General features: G+C 39.6%; 1 protein-coding gene across 1 annotated transcript in view; it reads right to left on the bottom strand.

Moving 5' to 3' along the window:
- The window catches only part of GRIN2A (glutamate receptor, ionotropic, N-methyl D-aspartate 2A), a 379,180-nt gene that overhangs the window by 50,237 nt on the left and 306,753 nt on the right, over positions 1–22,190 (bottom strand). Inside the window, exons 7-9 of the mRNA XM_008572606.1 lie at positions 17,452–17,577; positions 13,804–14,033; positions 6,105–6,265 (exon numbers count right to left, since the gene is read on the bottom strand). Of these exons, the coding sequence (XP_008570828.1) occupies positions 6,105–6,265; positions 13,804–14,033; positions 17,452–17,577 (517 nt within the window). The remainder of the gene's footprint in view (positions 1–6,104; positions 6,266–13,803; positions 14,034–17,451; positions 17,578–22,190) is intronic.

The following is a 22,190-nucleotide window of genomic DNA, read 5'->3' as shown; positions in this document are numbered from 1 at the left end:
TATATATATATATATATATATATATATAGTACAACACATGTATATATATACAACATATGGTATATAAGTTCAGTCTCCAATTCTACCCTGAACTCTAACCCTATTTATCTCCATTTCCAAGTGGAAAGCAAGCCTAGCTCCTACTCTTAATAATTCTGCAATGTAGTTATTTAGCTAAATAGCCTGTTAGGTAATTAATTAACCTTGTTGAGCTTCGGGTTCTTCATCTCTTAAAGGGGATAATAATAGTACCCAGATCATAAGAGTATTGTGCAGATTAAATGAGATTATGCTTGTGCTATGGGTTAAATATGTCCCTCAGAAGTTCATGTGTTGGAAACTCCACCCCCATTGTAACAGTGTTAAGAGGATGGGATATCTAATTATTCAAATACAAACAGTGGGGCCTTTAAGAGGTGGTCACATTGTGAGGACTGTGCCCTTGTGAATGGATTGATGGAGTAATGGGTGTGTTCCTGATGGCTTTATAAGGAGAGCAAGTGAGAAGTTTAGTTCTCTCTTGCACAGCCCATTCTGGCCATGTGACACCCTGTGTTGCTGTAGGTAGTTACCCCAGCAAGAAGAAAGCCTTCACCAGATGTGCTGTGCTCCCTGGACCTTGTACTTCCCAGCCTCCAACTGTAAGGAATAAATTTCGTTCCTTTATAAATTACCCAGTTTTAGGTTATTTGTTCTAAGTAATAGGAAATGGACTTACACAGCACGTGAAGCATGCAGGGCATCAGCTCACCAATTGTAAGGTGTCAGTAAACAGAGATGGTATGGAAATACGGTGATTTGTTCCAAAGGCACTTCCAACTTAACATGCTAAACTCGTGTTCCTCCACATCTCCACCCACCCTGCACCCTTATCCTGAAATGCTCTTCCTCTTCCTCATCTTCCACACTCAATGCAGAACACTACCTCTCAGTATTCAACTCTCAGTATATACCTCTCAGTATGAAACTCTCCAAGCCCGTGGACTACATATATCTGAATCACTAGAAGTGCTAATAAAAATGTGCATTCCTGAACCCCACAGGCTTTGAGAACCTGTGCTGTAGGATAGGAGTTCAATGCTCAGTTTTCTACGAAGGCATTTCTGACACTTGCAGGGAGATGTGATTACCCCCATCCTTTTGTTTTTTACAGACACATCATTGAGGACAACTTGAGCTCCGTAAAAAGACAACCCCAAAATTGGTCAAAAGACAGCCCTTCCTAAAAATTAAATAAAAGTTTGCATCAAAAGACAGTATGAACACAATAGCTAAAACATAAAAAAGGCAAACCATAGAACGGGAGAAAATATTTGCAAATTGTATATCTAACAAACAAGCGATTGATATCCAGAACATAATGAGAACTCCTAAAAGTCAACAACAAAGAAACAAACAACCCAACTCAAAAACTGGCAAAGGACTTGAATAGATGCTTCTCAAAAGGATGTAAACAAAGGGCCAATAAGCACATGGAAAGTGTCCAACATCACTACTCATTAGAGAAATGGAAGTCCAAACTATAACGAGATGCTACTTGACACCCATTAGGATGGCTACAATCAAAAAAACAGAAAACAACAAATATTGGGGAGGACATGTAGAAATTTGTTCCCTTGTGCAGTGTTGGTGGGAATGTAAAATGGTACAGCTGCTGTGCAAAACAGGATGGTGATTGCTCAAAAAATTAAAAATAGAATTACCATATGATCTAGTAATTTCACTTTTGTGTAAATACCAAAGAAACTAAAATCAGGGTCTCAAAGAGATATTTGTTCACCTATGTTCATAGCCACATTATTCAACATAGCTAAAACATGGAAGCAACCCCAGTGTCCATCGATGGATGAATGGATAAGCAGAATGTGGGATATATATACAATGGAATACTATTCAGCCTTAAAAAGGAAGGAAATTCTGACATGTGGCACAACATGGATGAACCTCGAAGACATTGTATTAAGTGCAATAAGCCAGATACAAAAAGGCAAATACTGTATAATTCTGCTTGGATGAGGTACTTAGTCAAATTCATAAAGACAAAAAGTAAAATGGTGGTTGCCAGTGGCTGGGGGGAGGGCGAATGGGGAGTTATTGTTTAAAGGGTACAGAGTTTTTGTTTTACAAGGTGAAGGGTTTTACAAGGTGAAGGGTTTTTTGGAGACGGATGGTGCTGAAGGTTGTGCAGCGTTATGAATGTATTTAACACCACTAGACTGTACACTTAAACGTGGTTAAGATGGCAAATTTTATATTATGTGTATTTTACCACAATAAAAAGAAATTGTGGAATAAAAGGACAATCCTCACTTCCAATTCTTCTCTCAAGCTATTTAATGTAGAGAAAAGAGGCCTGTTTTCCAGCATTGTTGGGCTGGGAATGAAATTGCACAGGGGACTTGGCGGGAGGGGGGTGTCTGAGGGCTAAAGATTGATGCTTCTAAGAAAACCGGGACTTTTTCATAAATGTATATACATATAATTGCATGTGAAAATCAATTAAAATTAAAAAAAAAACAACCACAAACTATTCCGCTGTGTCTTAAAATATCAGACTCTATGGAATTCTACAGAGTTCTAGGGACATTGTTTAATTTAAATCTAGCATAAGTGCTATGTGTGCAGTTCTGCCCACTTGCCAAAACTGCTCGGAAAACATCGGCTCCTGATGACCGAGCAGTTGCACATCTAAATCTGTCTCTGCTCATTTCAGCTTCAGTTCCCTTTTCTAGAGAGCATGTTCTTAGAACTTGATTAGTGTACATCGAAATCACCTGGAGAGCTTGTTAAAGCATACAGATTTCCAGGCCCTTCCCCTTTGAGATTTTGATCCAACTGGCTCAGTGGGGCTCGGGAATCCGTATTTTGAGTAGCACCCCTGCCTTCAAGTGTGTTGAAGTAAACACTGGAAAGACAGCAGGCTCATAGTAGCATAATGGAAGACACGATCAACAAAAAGAATTATTTATATAGTAATATAGGGAGACTACAGACAACACAAACTACTGTAGAACTTCAAATGGTTACTCAGGAGGATGTCGAAGGTTCCCAACACAAAGAGGTGACAAATGTTCGAGGGGATGGATATGCTAAATACCCTGATATGATCATTGCACACTGTATAAATGTACCCAAATATCATATTGGATTTCATAAATATATACAATTATCATGGGTCAATTAAGAAAAAATAAATTAAAAAGAAGATGTCAGAGACAGAAGTAGGTTAGATGTTACCAAAAATGGGGGGTGGGGTGGGGGGAGAAATAATGGGAAAATAATGAATTGCTTCATGGATACAGAGTTTATGTTTAGGATGACAAAAAAGTTTTGAAAATAGAGGAGATGGTCATACAGCATTGTGAGTGTAATTAATTTTACACAATTGTATATTTTAAAATGCTTAAAATGTCAATCCTTATATATATTTTACCACAATAAAAAAAATTGTCAGGTCGGTGCAGTTCTGTGGTAGCAGTTCTTATCTTGGTTCTCATAATCACCTGAGGAGCTGATGTCATACCTGATACCAAACAAGAAAAATTCCAAATATTAAAAATGCAACCAACATGGAAGAAAACATAGGAGAATTATTTCGCAACCTCAGAGTAGAGAAAGACTGTTGAATTATGACTCAAAATCCAGAAGCCATAATAAAGATTGATATATTTGACTACAAAAAATAAAAATCTACATGGAAAAAAATGTCAGCAAGCTCAAAAGACAAATTTAAAAAACAAGAAAAAACATTTGTAATCTCAACACAAATAAAAGGTTTATCCCTCTAATATATAATTTAATAAGAAAAAGACCAACAAACTAATAGAAAAACTAATGAACGTTTTCAAAAAAGGAATTAGAGATGGCTCTTAGTTATGTGTGAAAATATGGTCAAAATTTACTGATAATAAAATAAGTGCAAACTAAAATATGTCACCACAGTTTTTACCTATTATCTTAGCAAAATTTTAGGAGATTGATTATGCTGTATTGACAAAGACTTTGAGGAAATAGGCTCTCATACATTGATGGTGTAAGTATAAATTTCCTTTGATGGGAAATTTATCAATATCTGTCAAAATTACAATTATGCACAGTCTTTGACCCACTATTTCAAGAAATTTATTCTACATGTATGTGACACACAGCCAAGGGTATTTTTTACAGTATTGTTTGCAATAGAAAAAGGTTGAAAACAACCTAAATGCCCATCAATAGGGGATTGACTAAATACAGCATGCTACATTTATACAAAAAAAGACTAGGAGACTATAAGAAATAAGTTTATACCTCTTAATGCATTGATATAGAAAAATCAGAAAGGACCCACTAGAAGGATACACAAAATAAATGTTACTATGGGGAGTACTAGGCAGATGAGAAACAGTGTGGAAGGAAGAATCAAATGTATTAACTATTCAAAACTTACTTTATTTACATAACTAACCAAGGAGGCTGTTAAACACGCATGGGGTTTTACCCAACCTCAACCCTATTGAAATCGAATCTCCAGAAACAAGCACCTCTATGCCCTAACCCTAAGGGTGTATTGAGTTCTTTCTTAGGAAAAGATCCATATCCCTTCAGCTCTAGTTTCTGAGTTTAGAGTAACAATCCAAAGCATCCCCCACCTGAAAGACCGAGTAGAGAGAGAACACGCCATCTGCCCTAGTTTGTTAGGATGGATGTTATAATTATTATAAGGCATCCAGAAAACAATTTGTACAATTTGTGGCCAGGGATCAAGCAGTAGACTTAATATTTGTAAAATCTCTGCATTTTTGTTCTACTTTAATTTAGTTTTAGAAAATGATTCCAAGTCAGAAGAAGCAGTGTGGGAATGAGTTTGGAATGTCAGGGGCTCTAAAACAAATTCTTTCCCAGCCCCTGCTGAGATACCAAACAGATTCCAAAGACAGAGGCTGAAAGGATAGAATATTCTCAGTCAAATCTCCTGAGGAATTATGCAGAGATCCAGACTTGATGATTTAGAAGGGCTCCTCTTTCCCCAACAAAAAATAAGCAGAAAGGCCTTCACAATGGGCCTGCAGAACAGCCAAAGAAAAAGAGCCTATTCATTAAGCTACAAGGAGGCCCTGACGACTGAGATGTCCCACATAAGTTATTTTTCTGGATAATCAATATGTCCTACATTAAACAACTCCTTCACTTAAAATAAAAATCATTTTCAGTGGAACCTTTTCCAAAGTGCATTTCGCACATCCCTGACCTGTTGAAGAGTTCATGGAATAGTATTTAACCTTTACAACAAATAACAACACTAACAATTATGTACTGTCTATGTCCCAGGCATTATCCAAAATGCTTTCCATCAAATATTCTTAGTCCTCAAAAAATCCTTATGAATGAAGTCCTGTTATTATTCCTATTTTCCATATGAGGCTTGGAGTGATTAAATAAATGTCCAAGGTCATACAGCAAATAACGGGAGGGGGAGAAGGAGCAAACTCTCTCTCCAAAGCCAGAACTCCTAAGCACTGTGTTGTCTGTTCTTTACAACTTCCATTATTGAGCATATGCCGTCCTCCCCAATCCCAACAGGTAGGCAGGAATGCTAGCTGGACCTCTATTAGATGATCTGAGCTCTCATTGCTTTTCTCTCCATACGTTCCTTCTCCTTCATCAGTATTATACTCTTAGTTTTCAGATGAAGGTGTTATCAGTACACTACACACCCTGCCAACCCCCTCCGCCACCCCCCTCCGCAAAAAATCCCCTCTTATCTAAAATCTGATAAAAGTCTTTGTTTTTACTATTTTAAACTCTCAACCTTCTCAGATCTTTCTATTGGGCTAAAATAGTGCAGGGAGTTGGACCAACTTCTTTATCAGTTTAAGAACCCCCTCTGGTTCCCTGCATTTCAAAGTGTCCTGAATTTGCTTTTTCATAACACAGCTCAGAAGGAAGCCCACAATGCTCATTAGATTAACAAAAACAGCCCTCAGCTGGGGTCCATTTGGACTGCAGTGGCCCTCCAAAAATACAACTACAGTGCAGATAAGCACCCAGGCATGCGGAGAGTTGATTTCTGTAAGGCTCCTCGTCTGGCTGGCCTGCGGAGAAAAAGGAATCACCATCCTTACCCCGTTTTCAAGCTGACCAAGGCGTCCTCTACTCCCTTCTGATTAAATTTGGTCATGTACTGATGCATGTAGGGGTAGTTATTCCGAATGTTTCTCTCCGTACTTCCATTAGGCACTGTCCCAAATCGAAAAGGTGGGGAATAGTCATGAGGTCTCTGAAACTGAAGAGAGAGAGAGAGAGAAAGAGTGAGGAAAGAAGAAAGTATGGAGGAAGAAATTAGTGATCCTTTTGTCTGCTGTCAGAAGTTAAGCACATGCATGCGTTAACACAGGACAACACAAAATATTAATTTTTGTGCCTTCTTACTTAATCTCATCTTTCACTAGTCTGTGAGCTCCAGGAGGGTGGAAACAGTGTCTATCTTCTTCTGTACTATTTTTCAGTTCCTAGCACAGGGCCTGGCCTGTGCTCAATAGATATTTGTCGACTGAATTTTTCTGGGCCATTGTAGAGATTAGCATAGGGCTAGGCACACAGTCAGTGCTTAGTAAATGCTTACTGAGCTGGAATTAAGGTACTGCTACAGTCCAGTTCATTTATCTCCCTTATGGTGACATTTTCTGGGATCCCCACCAATCACTCCCTCCTCAGAATTCCATTTATAATTACCTTCACCTCACACAGAAAATCACTGTATGTTACCATTCATCTATCCTCCACTAACTCACTCATTTGTTCATTCATTCTTGCGGGCAATATTTATAGAGTGCCTGACATACCCAAGGCATACCCATGGCAGGTTCCATGGATGTTTGTTGAGCTGAAGTTCCTACTAGCCATTCCTGGGGATGCCCAGGTCTGGCACTGCTTGTGAGCTCCCATAAAGCCATGTTGTCCATGCACCACCACCTTCCCTGATTGACTGGCTGATACTGTCTATCCAGAGCTTTGATGTTTCAGGCGACTCAACCAGATCAGAAGTCAAAAGAACTGGATCTGAGTCCCAGAAATACAACTAAAAACTAGAAGCAGCACAGGGCAATGGTTACAAGTATGAGCTGATGGAAAATCAGGTTTTATTACTTACAAACTATGGACCTTAGATAAGTCACTTCACTTCCCACTGTATTGTTTTCCATCTGCAGCGGGGAGGGGATTATAGCAATATTTCCCTTGTAGGGCCTCTGTGAAGATCTAAAAATATAACATTTGTCAAGTGATAGGGACCGTGTCCCCCAAGTTTTATGTATTAGTAGCTTGAACCCCACTACAACTGTTAAGAGGGTGGGAAATCCTATTATGGTAATTGAAAAGTGGGGTCTTGAAGAGGTGATTAGATCACAGGACCATGCCTAATGAATAGATTAAACATAATGGTCATGGGCGTGGTTCTGAGAGCTTTAAAATGAGAGTGCATGAGGATCTATCTCTACTCTGCCATCTGCCATGTGAGACCCCCAAGTCACTGTCACCACCACCGAGGCCTTTACCAAATGTGTTCCCTGGGCTTTGGACTCCCCAGTCTCCAAAACTGTAAGCAATAAATTTTGCTTTCTTTGTAATTCACCCAGTTTAAGGTATTTTGTTACAAGCAACAGAAATGGACTAATACATCAGATAATTAGAATAGTGCCTGGAATGTAGTAAGCACACAAAAATAAAGCTAGTATCACTTTTTTGTCTTTATTAGCATTGTGGGCAAAAAAGTAATCTGAGCCCCACAGAAAACATGAAATTCTGAACTAGAAAGTAATGATAGAATAGATAATACTTTTTGAGGACTTAGTTGGGACCAGCTTAAGCCAAGAACTTTTCAAGTGTTAGCTCATTTAATCCTCACAACGGCCCTACCAGATAGCTAATCTTAAAGGCTCCATCTTACAGATGAAGAAACTGAGGCTCAGAGAGGTTGTGCAACCTATTTAATATTACACTACGAGCAAGTAGTGGCCCAGAACTCAAACCTAGATGTTCCTGACCACAGGCTGGGGTCTTAACTCTATCGTTCCTCAGAGACCATTGCGAGTGACACCCTCCTCATTTAGAGATGAGGACCTGGAGACCCCAAGAGGGGAAAAACACTGAGTGAATCAGTGCCAGAATCAGGACTACAATCCGGAGTTCTCGCCAACTTACAGTGTGCCTTCCACAGAACCGAGAACTGCCGGAGAAAGTGTCCAAATGTACCCAAGAGTCAGATCAACTGGAAACATTATTCTGTTTTCCAGACTCACACTTCATTTCACCGTTAATTAAAATTTTCAGTTGAAAATTGTTTCCCCTAAATTAGGCATGCTGTCGCCTAATTAGCAGCCATAACCGGATTTGGGAGAAGTGGCCATTCATTGTCTAGATGAGATCCTCCTGCCAGGCAAGCCTTGCACTGGGAGTTTGTGTGTGTGCACGTGCGTGTGTGCATGCATGTGTGTGTGTGAACAGCAAAATGCTCTTTGCAGTGACTCTGCCAAGTAGCACCTTAGCTTGTCACAAATGAGAAGGAGGCACAAGCCCAGGGTCATATGCACAGCAGCCACTTACTCTGGGGGACAGAGGAATAGGACTGTTCATAAATCTAGTTGCAGCAGCCATTCTCAATCTCCAGAGACATCAGAGATGGGCTTTTTGACTAAATGCCTTCCACTTCTCTCCCCATCTGTTGCAGAGGAGAAGCATGTCTCTTCTCAGGTTCTCTCTTCCCTGCCTAAAGTTTGCACAGTGACAGAGATGGATATTCAGCCTCTGCGATGCTTTCCACACTTCTCTAGCCTTGATAGTACCATCACCCACACAAAATTCAGCCTGGCACCAAGACCCAGGAACCTTTTCCACCAGGCTAAAGACTGTCAGGCTTTTCAAAGCATGACTTACAATACATTTTCAGTTGCCACCCTGTACACATACACAGAACTTGACAGTACTCACTCCTTCTCCATGAGATATACTCTAATGTTATCCATGATGTTCTATGTTATTTAATGGTCACAACCCTTAAGCTAATTTCATGGCACAGTAAAAAGTCATGACCTACTGTGGAAAAATAGTTAGGGGCAAGAAAAGCTCATCTCTTAAGTCCCAGGGTCTACAACCAGGAGGCACTCCACATTTCCTGCAGGAATGATTTCTAGAAAGTGCAACTTTCTCCCAGAGAGTTCCGTTTGCAGGCAGAAAGTGGGCTTTAGCACAGGAAGGGGTGTTGTGGGGAGGTTTCTGTTGTCAGCAAGACCACAGGGCAATGGAATCACAATGTCCAGAGTCAGTGCAACTCCACACAGCTCCTCTTGAGGCTGCCCTGTTGTTCATGTTAACTGGCTTCACCCGACCTTGGGCTTAGGGAAGCCAAGTTCAGCTACTCATCTCCTGCTTAGGAACTGAGTCATTATGGGCAGCCACTGAAGCTCTGTGGGCCTCAGTTTCCTTATCTGTAAATTGGGGACTGGTTTTGTAAGTAATCATCAAGTGTCTGAAAGAACACCCAGCATCCTCTAATGCTTGATACATGTCACTTGTTGTTACCCAGATTAGCTTTAGCCAAATGACACAGCCAGTCTCCCTCCAGTTTGGACAACAGAGGATTATTTTCCAAATTTTTCCCCACTCAATATGGAGACAGGTCATCCAAGTGGATAAGACATGGAAAGCATTTTATGATAGAAGAGGCAGAGATGCGGAGCTGGGAAATAAAATTTTTAGGAAAAATGCAGCAATTAACCAAGACATTTCATTGTTCTTATGAAACAGAAGTTAGGCATTTATTTAAAATGTCTATCTGTCTTCTGTGTCTGTCAATAAGGGGCATCTGGCAACTGGGGCCCCTATTTCTAGTACAGTCTTCTGTTGGGGAAGCTCCACAAGCTTCTTGATGGGACCATCATTCGGGTGTGGCCTTAAGCAGAGAGGGGATGGACTCAGAGGCTCCCCTGCCTGCACTGGGACCACTCAGCGATGTAGTCACAGAGCCCAGAGACAGCATGACTCCCTGAAAGCACATTCTTGGGATCATTCACCTAGGGAAGTCACCTGAGTTCCCTCCATGGGCTGTCACAAAAGACCAACTCAGTGCAATGATGTTTCATGCTCCAGAAGTGAGGAATGGTTTGAATCAGGCAGTGATGATGATAATGAGGAGGAGAAGGGAGAAAAAGAGAAGGGGGAGAGGAATGAAAAGGGGAAGTGCAAAGGAGGAGGGTAGGAGGAGGAAGTAGCAGTTTTAACAGGATCATCTACCATGTGCCAGGCACAGTGTGAGGATTATTTCTAATGCTCATATCAACCTTGCCAGAAAGGTACTAATACGGTCCCTTTGTTAGGAAATTAAGCCTTGGGGATATTGACATACAGAAGGCCATACAACCATTATATGGCAAGATCAGGATTAGAACCCAGATCCACTTGATCCCAAACACGATATTGCTCTTCCCACTACATAAATCTGCTTCCCAGAGATGGATTTCCTCTATCATAGTTATTCCCAATATTTTGGAAAGGGTCTCTGCCAACATTCCAACTTTCCTTTAATAATTCCTAGGGAGGCATCTACCCACGAATTCACCTATTTATAATTTAAGCCCAAGCTCGTGTGAGCACACCATGAGCTCCAGACATGCCTCTTTCACAGCAAGCACTAATGGCTTAAAGATATTGAAAACCTAAGTTGTTACACAGGTATCCATGATTAAAAAACAAAAAGCAAAACTCAAAAGCAAAACAAACCACTGTGTACAGTATGATAACAAATTGATTCAATATAGATTTTTGTTTTGCAGACTATCTTGGTGTATGTGCTATTAATCTTCTGGGAGCATTTAGCTTTCTCACGCAAAGAATTTTGCTGTTTATCTAATTGTATCCAACATTTAATTAAAAGAGCTATCGGCATGCTTCTAATGCTCTGAGCAGGGAAACTGAGCTGTGTCTCATGAGGATATGGTATCTGTTACTGGGTATTTCCGAGTCAGAGAAGGTCAGTCACATTATTAGTGGTTTTAATTAGCTTTCCCACAACTGGTCATATTGTTTAGACCCAGAATTACATAGCAAGGGATTTTTTTCCCCTTGCCTTTGAAAATAGCAACAAAAAGCAAAATATGCTCCCAAATGCTTTCTTGAAAAATCCTCTCGTCCAGGACTTGGTTCCCCACTGTTTCCACTGCATTTCCAATCACTTCTAGGAATCGCACTTTTGATCCCATAATGTGATAGAATCACATAACAGTGCATTGTGTCTGTGGAGGGTTTTATAGGCTATAAGGCGCATTTTCATATGCAGGCTCCTTTGCTCCTTGCTGCCTCTATGATTCTCAAATTTACAGAAAAGAATAAGCAGGCACAGTGAAATTACCTGACTTTAAAAACATCACCTGGCTAGATGGTGGCAGAGAGAAAACAAAAAGCCACCTTTCCTTTTTCAGCAGCTGGCTGGTACAGAGATTGAACCCTGAACCTCAATGTTAGCAGCACCATGCTCCAACCAAGTGAGGTAACCAGCCAACCCTGCTAAGCCACCTTCTCTGTCTCTAAATGCAGTGCTTTGTTGCCTCCTCCCAGACGCCAGATGCTTTAGATGGGTTCTGCCAGAAGCTGACCCTGAGTCAAGGGTTTGGGTGACTATGATTTATTAAGGTAGGGATCCAGGAGAAACTAGCAAGGGAGTGGGGGAAGGTTAGAGAAGGGGAAGAAGCCAACCATGGCTGTGATTTAAAGCCAGGTCTCAGCTTCTGCCTGGTTCTGTGGGGATCTCCGGGGAGTCAGTTGACACTCTGGAGAGTCAAAACCTCAGGGCTTGTTCTGCTCAGAAGCAAGAGAGCAGCTGGTCTTTTGTACTCTCACACTGGCTAGTCGTTGGTCCCAGGTGACTGCGAGGATTGGGGGAACTTAAATTCCCAGGCATTTATCATTCCAGTGCCCAAAGGTAATAACTCTCTGAAGATCCCTGGTTTGAGCCTTTGTCAGCAAAGCATGGAAGGGTGGGGCTGGGCACACAGGGCTGGAAAAGAATCCCAGGAGATCTTGGGGGGGGGGGTGAGGAGGAGTGCACAGCATCCCACCACCCATTTATTCATCCAATCAACCAGCAGATATCTGAGTGCCAGATAATGCCTAGGTACCAGATAACAGTATTAAAAGCACATCCCTGAGATCCTCCTCCCCAGAGCCAATTTTGGTCTCATCAGTTTTATCTCCTTTATCACACTTATTCCTGCCTGCAGTTTTCTTCTTCCTTGCCATTTACTTGTGTATTGTTTATTTCTTCCTCCTAGAATTTAAGTTTCTTGGGAGCCTGAGCACAGTCTGTCCAGTTCACCATGGTAGACAGGAATGATCTCTCTGGGGAGGAGATGTTTTCCTGAAGACCTGAACTTCAAGGTGGAGCCAGGCATGAGAAGATAGAGGTAGGAACATTCCAGGCAGCAGACACAGGAAGCAAAAGGGCAGTGCGGTAGAAAGAGACTTAGTGTTTAAGGAGCAGAGAGAGAGATTTAGTGAGCAAGCAGAGGAAACATGTAGGAGTAGGTTAGATAAGAAAGGGTTTCATAGGCCATGGGAGCAGAGTGGAGCTTACTCAAGCGACAGCAGGAAGCCACTGAAGAGAAACCACCTACTCACATGGCACCTCTGTAAAGGTAACTCCATCTTTAGCCCTGTTAAAGCCTCATCATCTGTCTTGACAAGGCTCATTGTACCTCTTTCCACAGGGTATATCATGAGTAAGCTGTAAAGGCTTTTCACGGACTGATTTTCTATTCAGCATTTTGTTGATTTCCGAAAGGATATATGTAGACTCATGTCAACAAGATATTATAGTGAGGTTTCATAAAGAGAGACAAATTATCCTCACACACACAAAGCAGAAAAATCTCTGCAGTGCAGCAATCTCAACACTGCTGAGCTTTGCAAGTCAAGTTTTGTTTCCCGGACTAAAATTTCGATAAGAGGATGCACCCAGTTTACCTCTTTTCTTCCTCTGTGTGCATTTCTGAATAACCACTCAAATTCCGCAACCCTGGTTACATTTCAGTGGAGAATAGAGGGAGCAGGTGTTATACTCCCATCTTACTGATGTGGAATGCACAGCCCCACAAGGGACGAATGGAGATGTGTAGAAGGAACAAGTGAGAAAATTTTTAAAAACTCTCTACTACTCATATGTCCCTTGAAGACATTTCAGGTGAGTCAGAAGTGCTGGTGATGAGGCTGATTTGGCTGCATAGTACAGAGGAGCTGTCAGGTAATTAAGTCTCTTGGTAGGGCTTAGAGAAGACTTTTTTTCATGTCACAGATGAGGAATACAAAGCACAGACTACATAAGAGATTCATCCAAGGTCACAGAGCAAGCAGGTACCTATAGCCTAGAGTATACCTTCACCCCAAGCTTCTCCTTTTCAGGCTAGTACACACATTCCTCAACATCATGCTCTCCTTGAAAGGATGAATTTCACCCTAAACTATAATGTGCTCTTGAGTCGTAGGTCTTTATAAACATCATCAGAAAGATCATATGAATACGAGAAAGGACCACCTGGGGAAACTATGCTTCCAAATTAGATCCAGAATCTTTTAGACCAAGGAGAGCTAAGATTAAAGTTCTGTTCCTAAATTTTTTTAGAAATATGCCAATTTGCCTTAAGGGGGAAAAAGAAAGCTTTGACTTTGTGCTTTAGAGTTGACAGATCTGAATGATAAGCACTCAAATCAGTCCCTTCTTCAGGGAGAGCAGTTACAAACAACCCTCAGACACATATAAAAGCAAGGTGACCTTACCTTTTTGTCACTGAGGCCAGTCACTTGGTCCACAAATTCCTCCTGGATCATGAAAGCAGCCAGATTGGCCGTGTAACTGGCCAGGAATATGACAGCGAAGAAGGCCCATACTGACACCATGATCTTGCTGGTGGTACCTTTAGGGTTCTGGACAGGCACAGAGTTGTTGAACACCAGGCCCCAAAGGAGCCAGATAGCCTTTCCAATGGTAAAAGAAGGCCCATGGGGTGCTGCAAGTGACAGAAAGGACATTCTCAGCGTTTACTCAAAATACATACTTCCGCATGTAAAACTGTGTGGCAGACACCAGCGGTAATAAAGGTAGCCCAGAGATGGAATTCTATTATAGTTGTGTCCTATCATTGCTCCAGAACTGCAGCCCCAATAATATCATTGTTCTTTAAAAATTAGTATTCTTCCAACATTTCTATCTAACTGGATTTTTATCCTGTTTGTTAAAAAACAAAAAACAAGAAAAAAGGCAAAGAAAATGGTTATGCAAAAATGAATGTGACTTAGTGTGATGACCTGTTTTAAATTTGGATTTGATTTCCATTTGGAGGAACTGATCTCCTTAACAAATGTAAAGAAAGCCTGACAAAATACGTTCATGGGGGCTGCTTCAGTATTCATCGGATGTGCTATCATCAAAGCACCACGCAACTCAGCAGGACAGATGTTTGATATTCTAACCCGATTGTTCCTAGCAATTGCTGCTGTTCAAACTCAGATGTAAAGTGTGCACAATATAGGAATTTAACCAAACTAAAACCCTCTCCAAATGGAGACATTAAACAATGAAACAACAGAGCTTAATTCTTCCAGCCCTTTACGTATGGAATACATTTCGTTGCAGGGTCATGGAAAATCAACTCTGATATCACAGCACGTTTTCATCCTCTCTGTATCCTTGCAACAGTTATGTGTACCTTTTAAGATTCTTAAACGTTAGTGAAACAGACTTAACTAAAGAGGTAGAACTGTAAGCCAAAATTTATTGGGATGGGGCATGCACAGGGTGTAAAACACTCATGTTAGGGTTTTTAAGTGTTTGTTTTGCACAGGATAAAAAATCAATTTATGCCCTCATTTCATGGGGGGAAAGGTCTTCCTTTAACAGACGGTTAATTTTTATGTCATTTAAGTAAATGAAAACATGAAAAAACGGTCCACTCTGACTTTGGTAGGTGATGTAAGTAGAGTGGGCAATAAATAAAGTAGGCAAAGTGTACGCAAATTGATGGAAGTTATGAAGTTCCGGGCAGGAAGCCTAGGAAAAGCAAGCTTCATGCACATTGGAGGCCAGACTCAGGCTACAGTAGCACTTAAGATATCCATAATACAACACATTAAAGAGAAGTGGCTCACTCTGTCATTCTCGGTCTCAATCTCTCTCGTTTCTCTTTGCCTAGTTTTATGATCTTCTGGGCTTATTCCCAAGAGGCTGAGAACTCTTAGGAAAAAAAATAGTCTGTTCAGTTAACCTCATGAACTACTTAATTTTATTAGAGATGCATGCTAATCAGAAGTGACAGCTATTTGGGAATCAGAAACAGGCAGTTGCAAAGGATCAGTTCAAGACTTTTGGGAATTCCTGATTCATGAATATTATTACTGGGCCATATACCTTTCCCCATAAAGTGCAGTGAAATGTAAAAGAAAACCATTTTGCACCAAGAAACAAGTAGCTGTCATTTCCCAAGAGTTGCCACATGCAAATGAGCACAAATCAAAAAGTGTCCATGTAATGGGATGGCTGGGGAGTTTGCCTGCTAAATTTCTTTTTTTACAATAGTCATCTAGTACATGCTTCAGCCAAGAGAGAAATTACTGCACGTGATGGCCTTTGGATCATCTCTCCCTCCAAGATACATCTCAAATTTATGCACTTATCTCCCTCTCCATTGCCTTTGCCCAAGTCCAAACAACTGTAATCCTTTCTCTAGGGAAACTGTGACAGCTTCCTAAGTGGTTTCCTGCTTCCACTGCTGCTATCCCCTCCCATTATCTCGATGGGGTAGCTCAGTGACCTTCTCACACTGTACATGTTTGTCATTTTCTTCCTCCCACTGCATTTTGAAGAAAATCTGGAACGCTTACCATGGTCAACTGCCTATCCCTCTGACTTCGTTTTATGCTGTGGTCCACCTCACTCACTCACTTCTTTTCTGTTTCTTCAATGTACCAAGATTGATTCCACCTTTGTGTTTGCTGTTCCTCCTGGATGGAATGCTTGTCTCTATTTTTCATGTGATCAAGTCATTCTCACTCTTTGGGTTTCAGCTCAATATCATCTTTTCTGAATATCCTTCCCTGTGGCCCCACCCCATCACCATCATTTCACTCTGTTTTTTCTTCCTTTTCTTGAGATTTATTACAATTTATGATTACTGCATGTTGTTTCTACAACGAAAGTCTAAGCCTCCTGAGAGTCAGGAAGTCTCTGTCTGATTCAACACGTTCTCCCCAACACCAGCACAGGGCCTGGCATATGGTACATACTTAATAAACACTGTGTGAATTTACAACAGCACAAACTCTAATTATGCAAATGTAAAGGTTTACTCTATTGCAGTATGATCACTCATGGAAAACTGTCTCAGATTCCACTTTGCTGGAAAACTCCTTAATGGTTAATTGTATTACCCTTCCAGTGAAGGCTGGCAACCTCCCATTTAAACAAATTATTATTTATGGCATTTTAACCATTTGATGGATTTCAGGTGGTTTATGTAGGTAGTAATAACTACTCTTCAATGGTTATGAAGTAGGAGGATTTCAATAAAGCTGCTCCTAATAGATTCCCATGACTTGTTGGCTGTTTCCAATATTAAATTTTCCAAATAGAAACAATACGTGTTAAATTAAAGTGCCCTGTTTTTGAGGGCATTTAAGACTTCATGGTCTCCTGTGCTCCACCATGTCAAGTCATTTTGGGGGGAAAGAGATTTGGTCCTGGAACTATTTAGAAGATATTGTGTATTGCGGAACATCTACTAGAAACAATATAATGTATTTACATATCAGACATGAACACTGGCTTGTGTGGGAGCCTCTTAATGAGTTTTAGCCAACAAATGCCTCCCAATTTAATTTTTTCCTAGCTACTGATTTCCCCTTTATCAAGTACAATGCACTAAGGTCAGGCACTATCAAGAGGAAAATATAAATCTTTGAGGAAAGATACCATTTTACCATTAATGCTTACTGTCAAACTAACGCAAACATGATTCAGTAGTTCGAAAAATGTTCTTAAACTAGATTCTAAAAAGCCATTTTCTTTGCATGGACTGAAGTTGACTCACTACGATTTTAACATTTCTTTTGACACACACTTTAAAATTAATTGCCAAAAGAACACTTCTTTAAATCTGCTTTCTCAACAAACTGAATAACAGTGGTTTTCGCCTGACATCTGTTGACCTCACACTATATCAAGATTAAAATGTTTCATTTTATTTTATCCTTTCTTCAGTTGAAATGAATAAACCACACTTGTCTGCTATTACAAGTAATATTAATGACCCAACGCTATTTATACGGTGGTGTGCAAAGCAATATAGGATAATGTGTTCTAAAACTGAAATCTTCATGGAAAATCAATGAAATCACACCAACCTGGAATCATGCTCGTGAAGGCTTCCTTACCTTTCCCTTTGGCTAAGTTTCTGTTGTATCCAACAGGACTGAAGTATTCAAAGACAAAAACAGCTATGGCAGAGACAATGAGCAGCATCACAAACATCATCACCCACACGGAGGCGCTGAATGGCTCTGCAGATAGACAGACCAGAGGGATGGAGTGTGGTCAGTTAGCTCTTCCTCCCCCTTTCAGCAGGAAGCCCAAACATCCATCTGGCGGATCACCAGGAAACTTTCCCTCATTTGAGTCTGATCATTCAAAAGAAGCTAGTCATTTTTTATTCCTATGCTTATACGATTTTTTAATCTACAGAACATCTGAGGTGTTTTATAAGACTGCATACAATACAATAAAAATAGAGAAGAGGATATGGTATTTTACAAATCAGGTCAAGGACCATAAAAACAGAAAAGAATGATAAGACCCAGGGAGAAAGTCAGAATGCAAACAAACAGGCCCTGGAGTCTCATATAATTATAGAACCATCCAGGGGGCCAAAGCTAAGGAGAAAAAAGACTAGATACAGAGTTAACCATAAGGCTCCTACAAATCGGAATGGTTTTGACTTTTTATTTTCATTTTTACTTTTGCATACTGGAGGGATGATGTGCAGGGAATTCTGGAAGGGAGAATTGCAATCCCTTAGAAAAGAATTATAAGATCATAGGGTTGATGGAAATTTGGAAGATCATAATCTGCCACTGCTACTATTCCTCTCTCCATCTTGCCTTCTGCTTCGGGCAGATGAGATCTCCAAGTTTTAGAAATCTTGTTGGTGTTGGTAATGGGCTTAAATGCAATTGAAAGTCATTTGAGGATATTATATTGATGTGATAATTCAATGAAAAAGCATCACTCAAAGAGTAGAGGCAGTGAGGTAATTTCCCCTAAAAGTAGTTTTCACCGGTTCATTTCTACTTGACTTAGGCAGCAGGTGGATGTCTCTGAAGGGCAGGCCAAGTCACAAGGTTCTAAACTTCAGAACACTCTAGAAAGGTAAGAGATGTTCTGTAAAATAAATTAACATTTTTTCTACCTGATTGTGGATAGAAGAGTTAGCTGATTGAGGCCATTTTATCCACTTATGATATATATTTGCTAGAAAATCAACAGAATATAAATTTTAAAATGAACACATTTCCACCTGAATATATCATTGGAAAGAAACAGCCAATCAACTTAAAATCTTTTTTCTCACAAGCAAATGTTTTCTGAGCATAAAATATATTAAGTCCAATAGTACCTCTTGAATAGTGAACATTTTGTTATTTTTAAACTGTTTTCCTGATGAAGCTAGTAATAATAATAAATAACTAGGCTGATAAGCAAGCCACCTTCTTATTAGAGTCTGTGACTACCTAACAAAGGTAGAAGTCATCACAAATTCCAATTTAATGAGTTTAATGTACAACAAGGAATGAATATGTCTGAAGAAGCTTGAACTATTTTAGACAATTTAAAAACTGGAGGGAATGCTTTGCAATGCAGTTTTGACAGTGCAAATATGTTAAAAAGCAATAGGTTTGTTTACTTGACACTTACTTGGCTGAAATAACACAAGATGAGCTCCAAGAAATCAATGAGACTACAGCTGAAATTTATCTTAGTTAAATTTAGTTTCAGCAACAAACAATATTATGTCCCTGAAATCACAGCAATTTGGTAATGAGATGTATCCAAAATGGAGGATAAATAAATGAATAATTAGGAGATTAAAAAATCCCTACTATTCAAGAATAGAGATGTTAAAGTCATTTTCCAAGTCAGGTATACTAATGGCATGGTATGTCCTACCAAAGGAGGGTCACTGTGATAAATAAATGAGCAAGTGCACACAGAGCATTTGGCAGCGTGCCTCGCACTCTGTATGCACACAATATATTAAATGAAATAGCTATTTGATTCCATGATTAAAGCCAGAAATGGTTGGGGAGGTATGCAGTCCACAGTACTACAAAAGGTGCTCTGGTTTAAATAAAACACACCTATTAATCTGATAACTTCCATTTCTCTGCGGGTTATGGTAACATTATTTTTAAAATTAGAAATCCTTATGGAATTCTTCTATTCACACGTCAGAATCTATAAACCTGCACTGGAGTTTCATTTGGCAGACGCATCCTGGTCACTAACACACTAGTCAGAAAATTAGGTAGAAGCTGATCGAGCAACTGTTCCTGGAGGTGTTCTCTCTTGGAAGTGACAATATCTTTCCCTTGACTTGTGAGCATGGCACAGAGATAAAAGATTCTGCTGCAGTATTCTGCTTTTAGTAAATTAAATACCTGCAAGTGCCCTTAAGGATTGCTATTCTCAGACATCACACAGTGCGTGCGTGCACACGCACACACATGCACACTCCACAATGGAGAAAAACATTAGAACAATGTTGAAGCACTGACTACAGTGTCTAAAGAGTCACCCAGAGATATTTTTAAGTAGCTCTGATTACATCCTCTAGTAGCTTAAAACAGATTCAACATTTGTTCATGAAGGAACTTCGATCTAAAAGACTCCAGGTCAGCATTTCTTTGGATCAGAAACTCTAACCTGTTTGGAAAGTCTTTAGAATTAACTGGATGGAAATATTACAAGAGAGACATCATTTCTGTCCTTGAAAAACCACTGGTTACATTTTTACACGAAAGCTCAGAGGCATTACCTGAAAGTGTTTCTGATGCGAGTTAATAGAGTTTGAGGAAGAGAGAGAATAAGAAATAATCAAGAGCAATGCAATCAGATTTTGAACGTTTTGGCTCTTCCAGATGACTGAGCCAGTGAATGGAAAAATGTAGCTTAGCACGGTTCATTATGACTTTCAAAACCTGCAGATAATGACTGTAAATAAGGGGGTGCACAGTCAATCAAATAGGAGTATAATTAAGTGACTAGGAAAAATATTAAGCCCACTATGCAAGAACAGCTTTGAAAGTAGTTTCCTCTGGCTACAATTTATTTTATTTTATTTTATTTTTCAAGATGTAACAGGAAGAGGAGGGGTGAAAGGAGGTTTTGCTAAATTTAACAAAATGCTTGACTTTTTATGGAAATGTTCTAAAGATGCAGGTAAGATAAAAATCTTGAGAAACTAGGTTGAGGGCAGTTTGAATATCAGTGACCCATTTTTATGAGACAAGCCAATTGATTTTTTTTTCTCTCTGATTGAACTGGAAAAAAGTTGTGCCCAGCTCACAAAGGAGATACAGCAACAATTTGTGAAAAGACACAAATTTCTTTTTATTTTGTTCCACGAGCTCACTTCCTTCAACTTTTTCTTAACCTGTAGAGAAAAGACTCTCTGTCAGAATCTAATAGGGAACAGGGGAAAAAGCATGCCCAGGAGTGATTAAAGAGTGAGTGTCCTTTCAATTATTATTAAGATTTGGCCCTCATTGTCAATATCAGTCAGTTGTATTTTTCCTGCTGTTGTGAGGCTCCCTTATTAAGATATGGGTTATCTGTATCTACGTCAGACAAAGAGACAAAAGAAACATAATGAGGTGTGTACTATTTGACAAGGTTCACATTACCCAAACAAAGGTTACAAAAATTGAAGCAACAGGAGCAAAATCAAATCCAGTGGGTGGCAAGGATTTCAACAGCTTAAATGGATTATCAAAAATGAAAATAGTAAATCCGTGCGTCTCTGTGAGTAAGGCATTATCCCAAATCCTGTTAGTCAACATTTCACTCAAGAGAATGAAGCATAAAAGTTTTACTGGATGGTAACATTACATATAACTGAAGATAGTAAAAAATAAGACTACAGGTTGGAGTTGGTGTCACAAATTGGTTCTAGTTTGTAATTTTCTTTAATAAAGTTTTTTGTCTCTGGAAAGATGTAAGAAATGTAGTTGAACTTAATGTAACTGCTTTCCCTCTCTCCTACAGTTTTCCTCTAGAGATTAAGGTTTGTCTTAACCTTCCCAAGTCTGGGACAAACCCACTTATATGGGAGGGACAAGGGGGAGTTAATATTCGGAATCCCTCATCTTTGACAAGGTAGCCACTATCAAAAATCATTTATAATACAAGCAGCCAAGACAACACTTTCCTTTAAAGAAAAATTAATAGCACTTGGCTATGTTCCGTGCACTTGCAACCACTCTAGCCAGGCTACCTAATGCATACACGAGGGTACTTCAAAATATTTGTAAAGAAATAAAATTAAAGGATAATACAAATCCTTTCACGAGCTTTTTGAAGTACCCTCGTACAGTTACAGTGCTAAAGAAAACCAAATGATAGGTAATAGAAGTCTACCTTGATTTTTTTCTAAACCTTTTATGTAAAGAACATAAATTTATGACATGGTTAAAAGAAGAATCAAAAGAATTTCCTGCTTTATAGACTATTCAGCTTAAAGGATAGCTATGTTTAAAATATGATTCCGTTAATTTTAAATCAGCGTATACTTTTCTGGCTATTTCTATTTTGTTTATCAGAGTACTGGCATAAATCATTGGGCAGTCATCAATATTTTCACTCTTACATCTAGTAAATAAATGACTGTCACTCTAGGTGGGATGGAGAATGGCTATGTGGATGCTGAATAAAGGTTTATGGGCTGATTTAAAGTAACTGTGGACACCATAGGTTTATTTTTTAAATGTTTTCAAGGCTTAAGCAATATATCTATTAATCTACATTCTACAGTCAATACCCAGTATCTGAACATGAAATGGGATTTTTTCAGCAGATATTTCTAGGTTAATGATACATGAGAGATGTGAACCAGGGGAGA

This window comes from Galeopterus variegatus, unplaced genomic scaffold, assembly GCF_000696425.1.
Source record: "Galeopterus variegatus unplaced genomic scaffold, G_variegatus-3.0.2 Scaffold811, whole genome shotgun sequence".
In the NCBI taxonomy this organism is placed as follows: Eukaryota; Metazoa; Chordata; class Mammalia; order Dermoptera; family Cynocephalidae; genus Galeopterus; species Galeopterus variegatus.
The sequence above is the reverse complement of the archived record's forward strand: the minus strand, read 5'-3'. Positions and strand labels throughout refer to the sequence as shown.